The sequence below is a fragment of the Polypterus senegalus genome, chromosome 16, assembly GCF_016835505.1.
Source record: "Polypterus senegalus isolate Bchr_013 chromosome 16, ASM1683550v1, whole genome shotgun sequence".
In the NCBI taxonomy this organism is placed as follows: Eukaryota; Metazoa; Chordata; class Cladistia; order Polypteriformes; family Polypteridae; genus Polypterus; species Polypterus senegalus.
In genome coordinates this window covers 41,861,187-41,875,494 of record NC_053169.1, presented here as the reverse complement: position 1 = coordinate 41,875,494, position 14,308 = coordinate 41,861,187, and the positions used below count along the sequence as shown (strand labels likewise).

Sequence of the window (14,308 nt, the reverse complement as noted above, 5' to 3'; positions counted from 1 at the left end):
AGTACAGCTGCATTCATCTTTCTTTGCTACAAATTAAAATGTCCTCCTTTGTATTATTATTCTGTTTTAGGGCTCCTTGAAGAAAATGATATCTTTCGAAATGCTCAAGCTGGAGTGCTCATTAGCACAAATAGCCATCCCATATTACGCAAGAATAGAATATTTGATGGCTTTGCAGCAGGTTTGTACTGATGTGGGTTATATTGAAAGTAAAGATGAGAATGACCTCTAGTTTCAGCTTGCCAAAGGAAGTAATCATTTTATTCTTAATTTGTTTTGTTAAATGTATGTGTGAGTCCTCTGGACTTTTTATGCTCGCTTATGAGAAATAAAGCAAAATGACACCTTTTAGTGGCTAACTGAACGGACTACAATATCCAGGCTTTCGAGGTGGCTCAGGTCCCCTCTTCAGGCAAGTTCTAGTCTGAGCTCACTTGCCTGAACTCTGCCTTGAAAGTTTGAATATTGTAGTCCATTCAGTTAGCCAATAAAAGGTGTCATTTTGCTTAACTTTTCATTACATCCTTAATGGCTAACACAGTACAATATCCTACTACTATATGCTTTCTTAAGAAAAGATAAAGTGAAAGATTACATTTATCAACTAGCATTTAAGTGATTCTCTAAACTTTGACTTTATAGAATGTGGCTTTTGAAATCGGTTACAATTTTTGTGTAATGCTTTGAATATGACACACTATTGGTTTGATAATGCATTTGCCTATGTGAAATGCAACAAGTGCAAGTCATGCAGAGATACTCGAGTTTCATGCAAAAAAAAAAAGGTTGATATCTGAAGGGCACATTTTGTTTTTCTTTTTGTTCTAGGAATTGAAATAACTAACCATGCCACCGCAACACTTGAAGGCAATCAAATTTTTAACAACCGTTTTGGTGGTTTATTTCTAGCATCGGGGGTGAACGTCACTATGAAAGGTAAACCAGTTTTCCTTATTTTCTGCTAGTGTAGTCTGGGGGAAAAATTAGCTTTTGTGTCCAGTTAGGATTCAAATTAAATTTGTTACATTAATTGAATAATTTGTATTGCTTTTTGAGATCATTAGTAATGTAGCTACCCAGAGTTGTGTATACTTTCTTTGGAAAATAACTGATGAATATATAGCTACATTTGAATACATATTAAGAATACCAAGGGCCTAGGTGCTCCATGTAGTGCAGGAGTTCCAAAATGAAATGCCAATTGATTTTTGGAAGACTGCTTTTAAATGCATGTAAGATGGATTAAATAACTGTGTGTTTAACTTTCCAAAGGTGTATTCAAAGGTAATGAAATATTGCCAGTAGTACTATTGCCCAATTCAGTTACTTCTGTGCAACTCACTGTCACATTAGTGAGAAGGGTCTGTGAGCAAAACACAGAAGGGCAAGAATACCTCTAGTGTTGCATAATCCAACAGATTGTAAAACAAAATGCACTGTTAGATAGCTGTGCAAAAGCATACAGACTTGCCATTAAGCAATCATTTTTGTAGAACCTTTTGTTGAAATATACTGTTTTTGCTTTTAATACCTTAAATCAAGAACGAAAAGCAACTTTCTAGAGCTACCCAAAAGAACGCCTGTTTCTTTAGGGCCTTTCAAGCACACTTGGTCATAAGGCTTTAAGGAAGGATTGGGAACCTTCATTGTGTCATTATAGAACATGGATGTCCACTTTACATTACCATATATAACATGACTAATTTTAACACAATAATAGGAAAGAGTGAAAATGAAAAAGCGGAGTTAGATTTCCTCTTGAACAAAAAGAAATCTGCGCCATCTCCAAACCTATGTGTGCAGTTAGACAATAATTATTCCTTTCCACGTTAAGTCTGTTTCAATGGCTGTGCACAGAGATTATGCTTAGAATTTTGAAGAGAAGATTCTTGCTATCCATTCTTTAAACCAATATGCAATATTTCAGCAACCTAGTCTGTATTGGGCATTCACAGAAAACTTAAGTATTTAAAAATGCAGCTAAAAGTGTATTAGGTTGAAAATACAAAACATCTTGTGTGCATTGCATTGGATGCCACATCTGTTGGCAGTGTTGCCACTAGTGGCGATCAGTTAAAATTAGATCAGGTTAGGATTGAGATATTTAAAAACAAAAAAAAAAAAGTGCTGCAGATCAATTTTCAGGTGTCTCATAGATGCATATTTCAGGTAACCCAGATATGTTTAATGCCATTATCGATGCAGTTGTTCCTGATGTGGGTAGTGTATGGGTGAGGCACATTAGCTATTGACCTGAATGGGCTTCTCTCATTTCTGACCTTTCTAATGCTCTTACGTGTCTCTTGTGTATTAGATAACAAAATTATGAACAATCAAGATGCCATAGAGAAAGCAGTCAGCAGAGGTCAGTGCCTGTACAAGATTTCCAGTTATACCAGTTACCCAATGCATGACTTTTATCGGTGAGTACAGATGTCTTCCTTAGTTTGTACTCTTGCTTACATCTGTTTGTGTTTGTTTACAACAACATTTTTCTTATCTTTAGGTGTCACACTTGTAACACAACAGACCGCAATGCAATTTGTGTGAATTGTATCAAGAAGTGTCATCAAGGACATGATGTAGAGTTTATTAGACATGATAGGTAAGGTGGAATATGTATATGTAATTAATTTAAATGAAAAACATGCTAGAATGAGTGCTTTTATTATAAAATGTCTTGGTAGTTTTACATGTTGGGTCTTCTAAAGTGGGCTCCACTGCTCCAATTCAGATTTTTAGATTATTCTAATTTCACATAAAATTGCAAAGTTAAGCAAAGAGAATGAGACCCATTAAAGAAAGGCAGGAATTGTATTTTCCCTTCAAAACAGCTAGTAAATATATTTTTGGACTGAGGGCAAGATGGTTGAGCCTCCCAGTGCAGTATGCTATTTTATTATATTAGATAGCCTTGGTGAAGACAGTACATTGTGTCCAGAAGTGCGGTTACATCAGTTTACACACAATCATATTCAATAAGTGAATAAATGAATAAAGGAGATGATGATGGTGTCTAGTGCTTAATATTGTCGCGACTGTGTTTCATATTAATAACTAATAAATCCTATTGCTTTTATTTCTTAGTAGTTTCAGTTGGTTTGCGAATTGTGTATTATACTGTGCTATGAAACAGTTCTGTAAAAGTCATTATGCATAATAAATGTCAGCCTGACACAATACCATTCTTGCTGTGAGTGCAATTTGCACAAAGCACACATTGGTTTTGTTTGCAGTATGTGGATGTTGTCCAGCCATGAGGACTGCAGTTATCTGAATTTTTTACAACTAACTGAACAAAAATCATCTCTAAGGAAGTCAGATCTATGCATTCTCTGCAATAAATTGGAGAACTGGGATTCACAAAGGAGGACCCTGATTTGATGCCTTTGGCTCATTCTCGCTTGTCAGTTGAGTCTCTTCATCTATCAGTCCAAGTTTTTACAAATCTTGATGGCCCAAGTATGTATATGTAAAAACGCCATTCAGAAGTTACAAGGACAGCTGTGTATAAGTGACAGAAGTGCCTCAGATTTATTTACAAATGGACAGTGCATCTTAATGTCCCAGTTAGTGTGTCTGAGGTACTGGTGACCCAGATGTAATGTATCGGCAAGGAGAGGCACACAATTTGAATTGTAAGTGGAGCTCTCAATGTTTCCATAAAGTGAGTGGTACCGTCAGACGTCTTTGACCTGGTGGTGATCTGCTAGATCTTAGTACCTTCCACCTGTGTAAAGCTTCAGAGGTCACGGATGCGGTTTGCAGATTACTTCTCAAGGTGGCAGGTCCTCAAAGGGGTCTGGAGGGAGTGATATGTCATTCTATTCATCTTCCAATTACAAGAACCCAACCATATTAATGGAACAGTCCATGTTTTGTATATGTTACCAAATGTAGTTTATGGTGATGGTTAAGAGAAAAATTAAAGCTGTTCATGAAAACTGGAGAGAACATACTTGAATAGCATGGGTGCCAAAAGCAAACAACATCAAAAATTCACTGCAAAAAAACTCACATAATTCATTTTGCATAATCTGAAGTCAAGTTATCCAGTCGTATTCTGACAATAGGCCAAATGCAATTATATTTTTTTTGTAAAATAAATTGTGAAATAATTCTGAAAAATCAGAGCAGTGCATGCAGAAGAAATGTGTTCACACAGGATCAAGATTTTGAACTGAAGGCCCACCTTTCCCCCTTATTCATTTGTCTTCCTTGTGTGAATGACTTTTCTGTGCTCCTGCTGCTCAGATTTTCCAGATGTATTTGTGACAATATTTTAGAAAATAAAAATGAATGTAGTTGGCCTTTTGTGAGCGTGCAGCTGATGACCTTGGGTGGGTTTTACGCCTTCAGTAACGTGAGGTCTTTTCTTGGGTGCTTTTGATATTTGCTGCTGTCTTGCACTGGTCATCATGGACGCCTATTCTAGCAGAAATGTTTTTCTTGGCCATCGCTAGAAACCACATGGGGTAAGTAACATGTAACAAATATAATTTTTGGGTAGAATACAAAGAAGAGTGACAAACGTAGGTAGCTGGGTTTGAGAACATAAGTAGACCTTGAGATTAGTTGGCATCTTGGAGCCGATAAATTGCATTTCTAACTTGGGTCCCCATGACTGGTTTGCTGCTGGTAGGACTTCCACTTTGTCTTCTTAGACATCTTTCATGCAGGGATCTCCAACTCCACTCCTAAAGTGCTACTGTGGCTACAGGTCTTCATTCTAACCCTTTTCTTAATTAATGACTGGTTTTTGCTGCTAATTCACTCTGTTGCCTTCATTAGCCTTCAAGGCTCGAACCCCTCAATTATTTCATTTCTGCTTAATTAGCAGCCAAACATTGATGAAAATATAAAATGTGGCAGTAGATGACCAGCAACCTGTGTTCTTCGTACAATATTTGAAAATAAAGAAAAGATGAAGGTCTCAGCAATGTTGACTTACAGAGGTCCACCAGACATTTTGATGGTGGTGTTAGAAAAAACAAAATGAACAATTCTGGAAATGCCTGCTGTGGCTGAATCTGAGCACCACCATGTCATGGAGTTGGTAGCAGTTTAGTTTAGGTATTGTAAAATACTTCTGTTACTGGTTTACTCTCATTTAACAAGACCTTAGCAAAGGCATCCTTTGGTCATCAGTAGATGGATTGTTCATGTCTGTGCAGTGTGGCATATTGACGTGATGATAAAATGACCTGTTCACGTGAATATGGACCATCAAGAGAAATGTCTCAGTAAAGCCACCTCAGAACACTCCAAAGTGAAGTTATGTTAGCAGGTCACATTGAGGGATGGAGAAACACTTCACTGATGCTTTGTAAGTGTGATGGACTCCCAAAGTGTTAGATATTGTAGTACCTAAAGTCTTACCATGGAATTAAATAATGAGGTTTAATTAACAACAAGAATTAGCTTCTATGTATTTAAGAAATCAGTTGGAGTTTGTGGCCCTGACTTAGCTGGTCATCTGTTTGCTAACCTCACATCTCATTTCTGTTTGGGTGCTGTGTAAGAAAAAAATAAAGCAGTTGAAAGGTCTGAATCTAAAAAAAAAATGTACATTAAAATAAAGGGAAAAAATTAATTAGTAGCAAAAACTGTTTAATAATTTAAGAAAAGGGTTCGAATGAAAACGTGCAGCCTCAGTAGTGCTTCAGGCCTGGAGCTCGAGCCCCCTGCTCTGATGGTTATTGTAGTGTGGGCTGCAGTCTTTCACCCAAACGTATTTGAAGGTATGAGGATTGGGGGGGCACTTTGTGTTCACTGTTAAAGGCGCCACATGAAATTGTGTAAAGAGATCCATTTCTGGTTGGCTTTTTATTTCAGCTTATTAAAAATTGTTAATGAAGCAAACATGAACCTAAATAATGCATCCCGTGATGGAGTTTCTTACAGCCTTTTACATGTAGTGTAACATTTAAACTCCCAAGGTTTAAAAACAAAAAGGGCTTCATTGAGCCTACCAAGAAATGTCTTCGGTTATCAGCGGTATCTGATCTGGGCTCCTGTCTCGTATTTTGTTAAAAGCAACATTGTGAACTTGAGCACTTTGAGCTACATTGTTTGTATGAAAATGTGCTAAATAAATGCTGTTGTCGAAGAAAAAATGATGACTTGAAAGCGGCTGCTGTGGAGAGGAAGATTAAAGTCATTGTGTCCTGACGTCCCATCATGTCAACACCTCTATCTCTCACCCAACATGGTGAGGGCACATTCAGGAGATCCTGTATCAACATCGCCAGTGCTGGGCATACAGACGAGCAGCACACAGTAACTGAACAACCGGACTTGTATGGCAGACCACCTCATGTTTACCAGAGTGGGCCTGGTTTTTCTTTTCCTCCAGCTCTGTACTCCACCTATTGTGTTCAAAATTGTGATATTGTTTCTTGCATGAAACTGAACTTGTGGTGGATCTCGCGGTAGCTGTTTGTTTGTTCACGCAAGCTCAGTAGCAAAGGAGGGCATAAAGAATTAAAAAGGCGAGGCCCACGACTGTCGAGTGAAGCATTAACACGTTTTTCTGTCTTTCAGATTTTTCTGTGACTGTGGTGCTGGAACACTTTCAAACCCTTGCACGTTAGCCGGAGAGCCGACACACGATACAGACACGCTCTACGACTCTGCGCCACCTATAGAATCCAATACGTTGCAACACAACTGAACTTTGTTAAAAAGGAAAAAAAAAAAGACAAGAACAGCTTCTGCCATTCTAGTTAGCAACTCCCATCCATTTCAAGACAAAAAAAAGGGGGACGGGGTGGGAGGGGGGAAAACCAAAACTGCCCACTTTTAAAGAGAAACTGCATTGAGGTCTGCAGATCCGGTACAGAACACGTTTGTGGAGTCTTGTTTCCAGCTTTTTGAAGGATGACTGAAAGAAGCAATATGTTGACTCAGGATTAAATAAAGGAAGTTTGGGTTTATCTTACTGTATTCAAAAAAAAAAAGAGACTTTCCCCAAAGGAATGGCAGTAGGACTGTCGCAGTTCTGTACAGATCCGTCAGAAGAGCTGGTGTTTTATACAAGCAGCGTCAAGCCATATTCCACCTGACGGGAGAAGCCGTCGATTTCTTCCGAAACTATGGAGCTATGGGCAGAGACTGCATTGTTATATATGTATGGTAAAATGTGATCTAGCACTTCTTGCTTTTTTGATTTTTAACATGTATTCAGATTGAGAAATATGATTTTAATGCTTTCTCATGTAGTTTTGTATTTTCAAGCAAAAATCTTATTGTACTTGAATGTTTTTTTTTGTTAGCACACCCTAGTCTTGCTGTAATTGTACTCATGTCCCAGTATATAAATTCTTTCTGTGAAAGAGAAAAACAAAACACTAAATTACCTCCAGCAATGTTCCTGGTTTTAATAAGAATGTGTTTAAACAGGAAACAAAAAGGTAGTGTTTTCATGAGACCGGACATTTTAATATTGCAGGTCTCTTGGTTTGTTAAGGGTTTTATTTATATGTAGGCTCTCAGTTAACATTTATTGATTCTATGTACAGTAGGATCCTGCTCTGTAACTCTTAAGGACTACATCCTAATAAAGGGGATAGATGCCAGCTTGGATGTTTCTCTTGAACTCTTCCTGGACCATAGTTGTGCGTCTCATGGAAGCACACCTCCCACAAGCACCCTGTTCATATTAACTTGAATAGTTTGGTGTTGTGTTCTGATTGTTTATATTGCTGGAGCACCCCTCACATACACACACACACACACACAGCCTGATGCCGTCTCAAGCCTTTTTTTTTTTTTTCTTCCTCCATTGTTGTGTATTGGTGACAGTGGGTTATCCAACAGCCTGAAAGTGTATGCATGTACCATAACATCTAGACTTAATATATTGTGGAGTATTCAATAACCATCATGTAGATGCTAGTGTGAATTAAAAGGGTTTAATTTCATAGAAAAGATGGAACTTGGTCATTTTTTAAAAAATAAACTTTATTAGATCATTAGAGTAGTGAAAACATTTTGTGACTGAACACCACAACACTCCTCCCACCCTTCTTACAACTTGTGAACGAGCTTAACTAATGAAATGATTCGCTCCACTTCCGCTTTAGGATCCTCCAGAAGCAGACAGAGTTTCCTAAAGTAAAAAAAAAAAATTAAATTAAGACTCGTCAGGTAACTTTTACAAAAGCAGTCGGCATGTTTACACAATTAATGTGCGGGTTCAAATCCCCACTACTGACACTGTCGTCTTGAATAAAGGCATCCGCCGAATAAGTAAAGAAATCTAAAACGGACGCCTTCTAGTATCGCTCACAGTCGGTTGGGAAGTTGCACAGAATGTCTGGCAATTTCTACTACACTGCCCAGTTTAACTTATTTTCTGCCATTGCTTGAAAAAATAAATAAATAAATTGCAAACCTGACTCCCCTAAAGAGAGCACTCACTGGATTCTCCTTCGATTCGCACACGTTACAAAGGTGGCAGCTGGCAGCCCGTCCCCTCTCCATTACTTACTTAAACACTCTTAGTGACACTGTGCTCCTTTCAAACTCTTTGGCCTTCTTGTGTCCCATCTGAATGACCTCCTCAGGAATGCTGGCAAGCCTGGCAGCGTTGAATCCGTAACTTTTAGGACAGGCTCCTCTGATGAATTTATACAGGAATGTAATGGTTTCCTGACTTGGGTCTTCACACTCATTTTCTACCATACAGGCCTATAATAGAAAACACAAACCAAAACATTGTTCTGTCAGGGGTGCCTGTCACCTTAACATCGGACATGAACATCATATAGGGATGCACTGTTAATGTAATCAAGAAACGGATAGCAGCCGATGACAAGACGACTAGATAGAGGTGGGAAAGTTGCGGTTCAAGTTCTGTGGGTCAAGTCGCCAATCAGACGCTTCTCAGATTTTGTGGGGGGATTCATTTGAGAGTGCTGTTCATAAACAGCTCCTCAGTAGTTGAGCGAGCGACAGGAGCCTAACACTTTCGTTAAGGGCGCAGGTCCTCACAACGGAATATGCAGCAGCCTTCTTTCATTTCCTCACCGTGTTACAGTGGAGCCATTTTTTATGGCCGTCAACAACATTGGGGTAGGAGGACACTGATTGATTACTGAAGTAGATCTGTTCACAACATCAATACGTAGCAGGCAAATGGGTCAGTGGATTTTGTTTTAACATTAAATGATTGTAAAAATCCGAATATACATAATCCCTTATCCGGACATTGACCTCTCCACGTGCACATTAATAAGAAGACATAACCGAACCACTGACACGTGACCCCTAACAATGAAATAGACGCAGGGCCAGCCCGTTAGATTTCTGCTGCTGGAGGTGATTTTTCTTCTGACATTTTTTAAGGGCTGTACACAAAACACTTAAGTCATTAATGCGATTTACTTGGCAGGACGAGCGTTGCTGCTGGTGAGACCGTGCAGTCAGTCGTGTGCCACATGCTCTTTCTAGGACCTGTGGGAGCACTGTAGTGTTGGACTGGTAATAACGTTTTAATTTGGTAGCACTACCAGCGTTTAGACCCCAGTACTGGCTCCGAAGTGAATCGTAGATAACTGTGCTCCGTCTTACCGTGGCCTCGGGTGAAACCTCAATCTCCTCAAAGCCTGTGCTCCAGCGTGTCGTAACACTGTGGCCTCCCTGTAGTCTACCAGACTTTCTAGGTGTGGGAACGGGGGAAATCCGAAAATAACCGCTGGCTTCAGGTCACAACAAATAAGCAAAAGATGGTGCTACACCATTCTAAAAATTGGGTTCTTCAGTACAGGTGTACTGCGCAACACTAAAGCTCATAGCATTATTTAGAGAGAAAAAACAAAATGAAAATTCAAAAGCAGATAGTGAACGCATTTTTCTGGGAATTTGTGAGTAGTAAATGATAACAATTTGAGATTCCTATATGAACTGATTTATTCCTGCAGGACTAAAGACAAGACAAAGCTATAGCGACTAGAAAGATGAAGGAAGAATGAGGAGGACCAGACAATCTATTAAAAAGAGAGGTAACCCACGTATAAGAAAACAGAGCGTAGAATGATGGGAAATCGGAGCCATGAGTAACTTGAGGCAAGCAAGGCGCCATTAATTCTCAGACTAGCGAGACCGATGACCTGAGCCCAGCTACTTTGGGGGACAATCTGAGAACATGAGATGGGGTGTCCATTGGACAAAATGTACAAAAGGGGGGGATAGACTCCCACGTCATCATACAAAGTCTCCTACTCCGCTATGGCCAGACACAAATACCAGACACTAGTCGCTGCCCACTTACCATGTGGCCCAGTCTCACTGCTGGGTAATGAGAGTAGTCCTCCACTAGGGAGTGGTAATGAGTGGAAAACAGAGTGCGACACTGAATGTGTTCTGCCAGCTCCCTGACCACGGCACTGGCAATGGCAGTTCCATCGTAAGTGGCTGTGCCTCTACCTGTGTGTAGGAAGAACAAGATGAGACTTCTGAGCGGCAGATAACTGACCATGATGCTTCCCGTTTTGTACAATGTGCACTGTATGCTGGGGCAAGTTGAAAAAATAGAAATTCAAAACCGTACCTAGCTCATCAATGAGGACAAGCGAGTGCTGGCTTCCATGATGCAATATGCTTGCCGTCTCACTCAGCTCCACAAAAAAAGTGCTCTCACCTGGAAAACAAATAAATAAAGGAACTGCCAATCAGCGAAGGCATATCATAAAGTACACCACATCACCCTACACATTCAGCCTTTGATGGTCCATCCCATAGTCATTTAGCTTTCAGTTTCGAAGTTGCTACGTGCCTGGCCATGCCCAGCAGTCCTTGCACTACTTTATGTGAATGGGTCTGTAGAAGTTAAAACTTGGGGAGAATTGAGGTCAGTTTTCCAAAGTGTTCCTTCTGTGTCACCAGACACTTAACTGTAACTCTCTGCAGACGTACATTGACATCACAAAAGGGAATCTGACGTCCCTGGAAACATTCCACGTGGACGGTGATCTGAGCTCAAGTGTTCATTCTGGTTCGGTGGTATCAATACAGAGCACTTCATACATGTCAGGTGGGAATGTGTACACCCAGCATGCACTTCAATCTGCGAGAGCTGTGGTATACCGTAGTACCGTGTACAGAAGGTGACTTCTGGCAGCTGTATGAGCAAGAGCTCATCTTTAGACACAGTGGAGATGCCCAGAAAAGCGACCCTCAATTAACTCTCTTTGTACTTCCTGATTTTTCGGCAGGGTGAAAGGGCAAACTACAATAATGATAGAAGCGCACCCCATGTGCTTCTACAGTGTCCTTCTGTGTTCAGATATTTAAAAGGACACGGCTTTACCCGAGTTTCCACAGCGAAAGAAAATGGATTCAGGGAATCAACACGCAATGTAGAATTCCAGCCAGCATTTCATATCCAAGCACCATGAGCAGGGGAAAGGTGATGTATAAAGAAAACATATCATCATCATCATCATCATCCAGTGACCTCATGGACCAGGAGTTCTCAAACTCAGCCCTGGGGACTCCCTATTGCAGCTACAGGCCTTTGTTCCAACCAAGTTCCATTTTTCATTGGACTCCTGGCCTAATTAAGTGAGTCGTCATTTTGCAGTTTGTGTTTTTCGGTCAATGAAGAAATTACAAAACCTAAACCTAAGTTTGGTAGATTTTTATTAAAACAGTTTTTATTCTGTACTTTTATTCTGCTTTTCCAGGTGTTCTGGTTATTCAGTTGATTATTCACTAATTAGTGGGTCCGATTCTGGGCGTCTGCTCTGCTTGTTGTCAACTGTCACTAAATGACGGGTGCAAACTCCACGTGGTGGCTTAGGCTATGGATCTGCGGCGCTATCTAGAAGGTTGCCGGCCCAAATCCTGTTACTGCCACAAGGGATCCTACTCCATTGGGCACTTGAGAAGGCACTTAACCTGCAGTTACTCCAGGGGTGCAATGGCTGACCCTGCACTCTGACCCCAAGCTGTATGCGATAACTACATACATTTTGTTGTACCTGTACAATGACAGTATCATTAAATCACTGTTAAAAGGGGAAAATAATGGGGGGTTCCAAAAGCAAGCATTTAAAGCTTTAGAAAGAAAGAAAAATATTTATAAATGGGTTATAAATGTAAAAATCATACCGTTGTGCTTTTCTAAATGCAGAACAAGAAAGAGAGGAAAAAAAAAAAACAAAAAGGCCAGCTAATTAGATGAGATGAATTATTAGCTCCGATTGTGAATCAGGTTGGAACAAAAACCTGCAGCCACCATGGGGTCCCCAGGACCGAGTTTGGGAGCCACCGCCATACGAGTCTACGTGCCGCTGTGCCGAGCCTCTTCAAAGGGCAAATGTGTGGGTGGAAAGCAATGGAGCACAACACGATGATGTAATGGCTAGTGAACACAACTTAGCAGAACTGCAATGTGGTTAAAATTACAGTTTATTTTGGTTAACAATATGAAGCTTAAGTTTTAAAACACAGCTATTGCTGCATAACTGTTTCATGGCAGAGAATGACTTAAATCTTCTCTATCTAGCTATCTACTAAGGGGCTTCACTCTTACTTCCGGCCCTGGGTGTGGTTAAATGTCTTGGCACAAAGTCTCGTCTCATGGGATGTGAAAGTATCTCTCTGGAAAAGTCACGTCTCGTCCCATTTTTTATTATAACAGAGAGACAGATCTATAAAGTCCAACGTCTGCCTGCCTGCTTTTCACGAAAGAGCTACTTAACAGATTGAGATTGGGTTTTTTTTCTATCTATAATTTGCTTCTCATTGCACAGTGTATCATAGTTCGCTTGCAGTACCGATTCATTTGCGTGAATCAGAGAGACGCAGCAGATCGAGGCCTTCCTCACTCACACACGTTCCTTACCTCCGCTCAGCTAGCAAACAAGGGCACAACTGGATCTTTTTATCTAGGATTTGCTTGAGCATTCCGGTTGATTTTGTGACATCTCTCATCGCACGAAGAACCAAAGTTTGCTTGCAGGAGCCGATATGTTCTCGCTAATCCGAGAGAGAGGCGCGACGTCAAGAGTGGGGCGCCGGGCAGAGCCCTCCTCACTCGCGCTTAGCTAGCGATAGGTGTGTGTTTGTTTATTCCTTGATTTTTAAAGTTTGTCGTGTTTCGCTACTACGTAGGCACAGCCGCAGGGGATGGCTAGTATCAATTAATAATGAAAACTGTTTTAAATGCAATACAAAAGATAAGCAGTCACTAGGTAAACTGATCAAATACAGTTTTAAGAAGTATTTATTCTACGCTAGAACATACGGACATCTGTAGCAGTAAATGGAACAAGCGAATGTAATAACAATAAAAAAAAAAAAGGTTAGCTGAAACCGTTACGGTTTCTTGCTGGTATAAAAGTTAATTATAAAGGAATTTCTCCCCACAAATAGCTACTTTGTAAAACTGAGGTTTTGGTTGTGTACTGCTTTTCGACAACTCTTCGTACATCACTAAAATTGCTCGTACATTTACCCAGCAACACATCACTTCCAAATTTGATGGAAAGGGCTCACTAAAGTGGGTGGCTAGGAGAATGGTGAGCAGTCTCGACAGGTTGCCCTTTCCAGTACTGACCGTTCTCTTCCCGGGCTGAAGGGAGAGATGAGCTGTAGCCTGAAAGAAAAGAAAAGAACCCACACAGACGCACGGTAGCGCCATTCTGAGCGGATGCCATTATGGTACATTATAGAAAGTCCAATTCAAAATACTGTTTTGGTGGACAGAATCAGCTGTCACGTTTCGTTTTTAGGTTCAGTTCGTTCGCCGTTGTTTTGTAGCTTTCCGCTCTCCTTGAAGGAAAATATGCAAGAGTGCAGGGTGGACGTGGAAAGAGGCCTTTTCTAATGTTCTAATATCATTTCATCTGAATCCACTACATGGTGTAAACATCCCCTGCCAGCCCCAGTTTCTCCACACAAATAATTTTCAAAATATGGTTGCCCACCCTGTCTTAAGTCAGGTTCAAATGTAAAAGTAATCCACGTCAACCTCAGTGTTAACGTTGGCAGTGCACCGTGCATGACGTAGATCCCAGTTATATGCAATCTGGTAAGAGATTCGTAAAAGCAGTGTTAATGTCTGCCATGTGCCGTCTGTTGAAATGACAAATGCAACTCACATTATTACTAAAAAAGGTTTGCGATGGTCCAAAGACATGCAGGTTGGGTGCAATGGCGATTCTATATTGTCCCTAGTGTGCGCTTGGCGTGTGTGCGCCCTGCCTGCCCGGGGTTTGTTTCCTGCCATGTGCCCGGTGTTGGCTCCAGCAGACCCGACCCTGTAGTTAGGACATAGCAGGTTGGACAATGGATGGATGTT

The 14,308-nt window shown here is 40.5% G+C and overlaps 2 protein-coding genes across 2 annotated transcripts in view; one reads left to right on the top strand and one right to left on the bottom strand.

Moving 5' to 3' along the window:
• The window catches only part of fbxo11a (F-box protein 11a), a 104,574-nt gene extending 96,997 nt beyond the window's left edge, over window positions 1-7,577 (top strand). The window contains exons 18-22 of the mRNA XM_039738294.1: window positions 71-181; window positions 829-936; window positions 2,315-2,423; window positions 2,507-2,605; window positions 6,544-7,577. Coding sequence (XP_039594228.1) covers window positions 71-181; window positions 829-936; window positions 2,315-2,423; window positions 2,507-2,605; window positions 6,544-6,673 — 557 coding nt within the window. The 3' untranslated portion in view covers window positions 6,674-7,577. The remainder of the gene's footprint in view (window positions 1-70; window positions 182-828; window positions 937-2,314; window positions 2,424-2,506; window positions 2,606-6,543) is intronic.
• Window positions 7,578-7,941: 364 nt separating this feature from the next.
• msh6 (mutS homolog 6 (E. coli)) overlaps window positions 7,942-14,308 on the bottom strand; it is a 29,236-nt gene continuing 22,869 nt past the window's right edge. The window contains exons 7-10 of the mRNA XM_039738293.1: window positions 10,553-10,642; window positions 10,274-10,428; window positions 8,492-8,691; window positions 7,942-8,110 (exon numbers count right to left, since the gene is read on the bottom strand). Coding sequence (XP_039594227.1) covers window positions 8,029-8,110; window positions 8,492-8,691; window positions 10,274-10,428; window positions 10,553-10,642 — 527 coding nt within the window. The 3' untranslated portion in view covers window positions 7,942-8,028. The remainder of the gene's footprint in view (window positions 8,111-8,491; window positions 8,692-10,273; window positions 10,429-10,552; window positions 10,643-14,308) is intronic.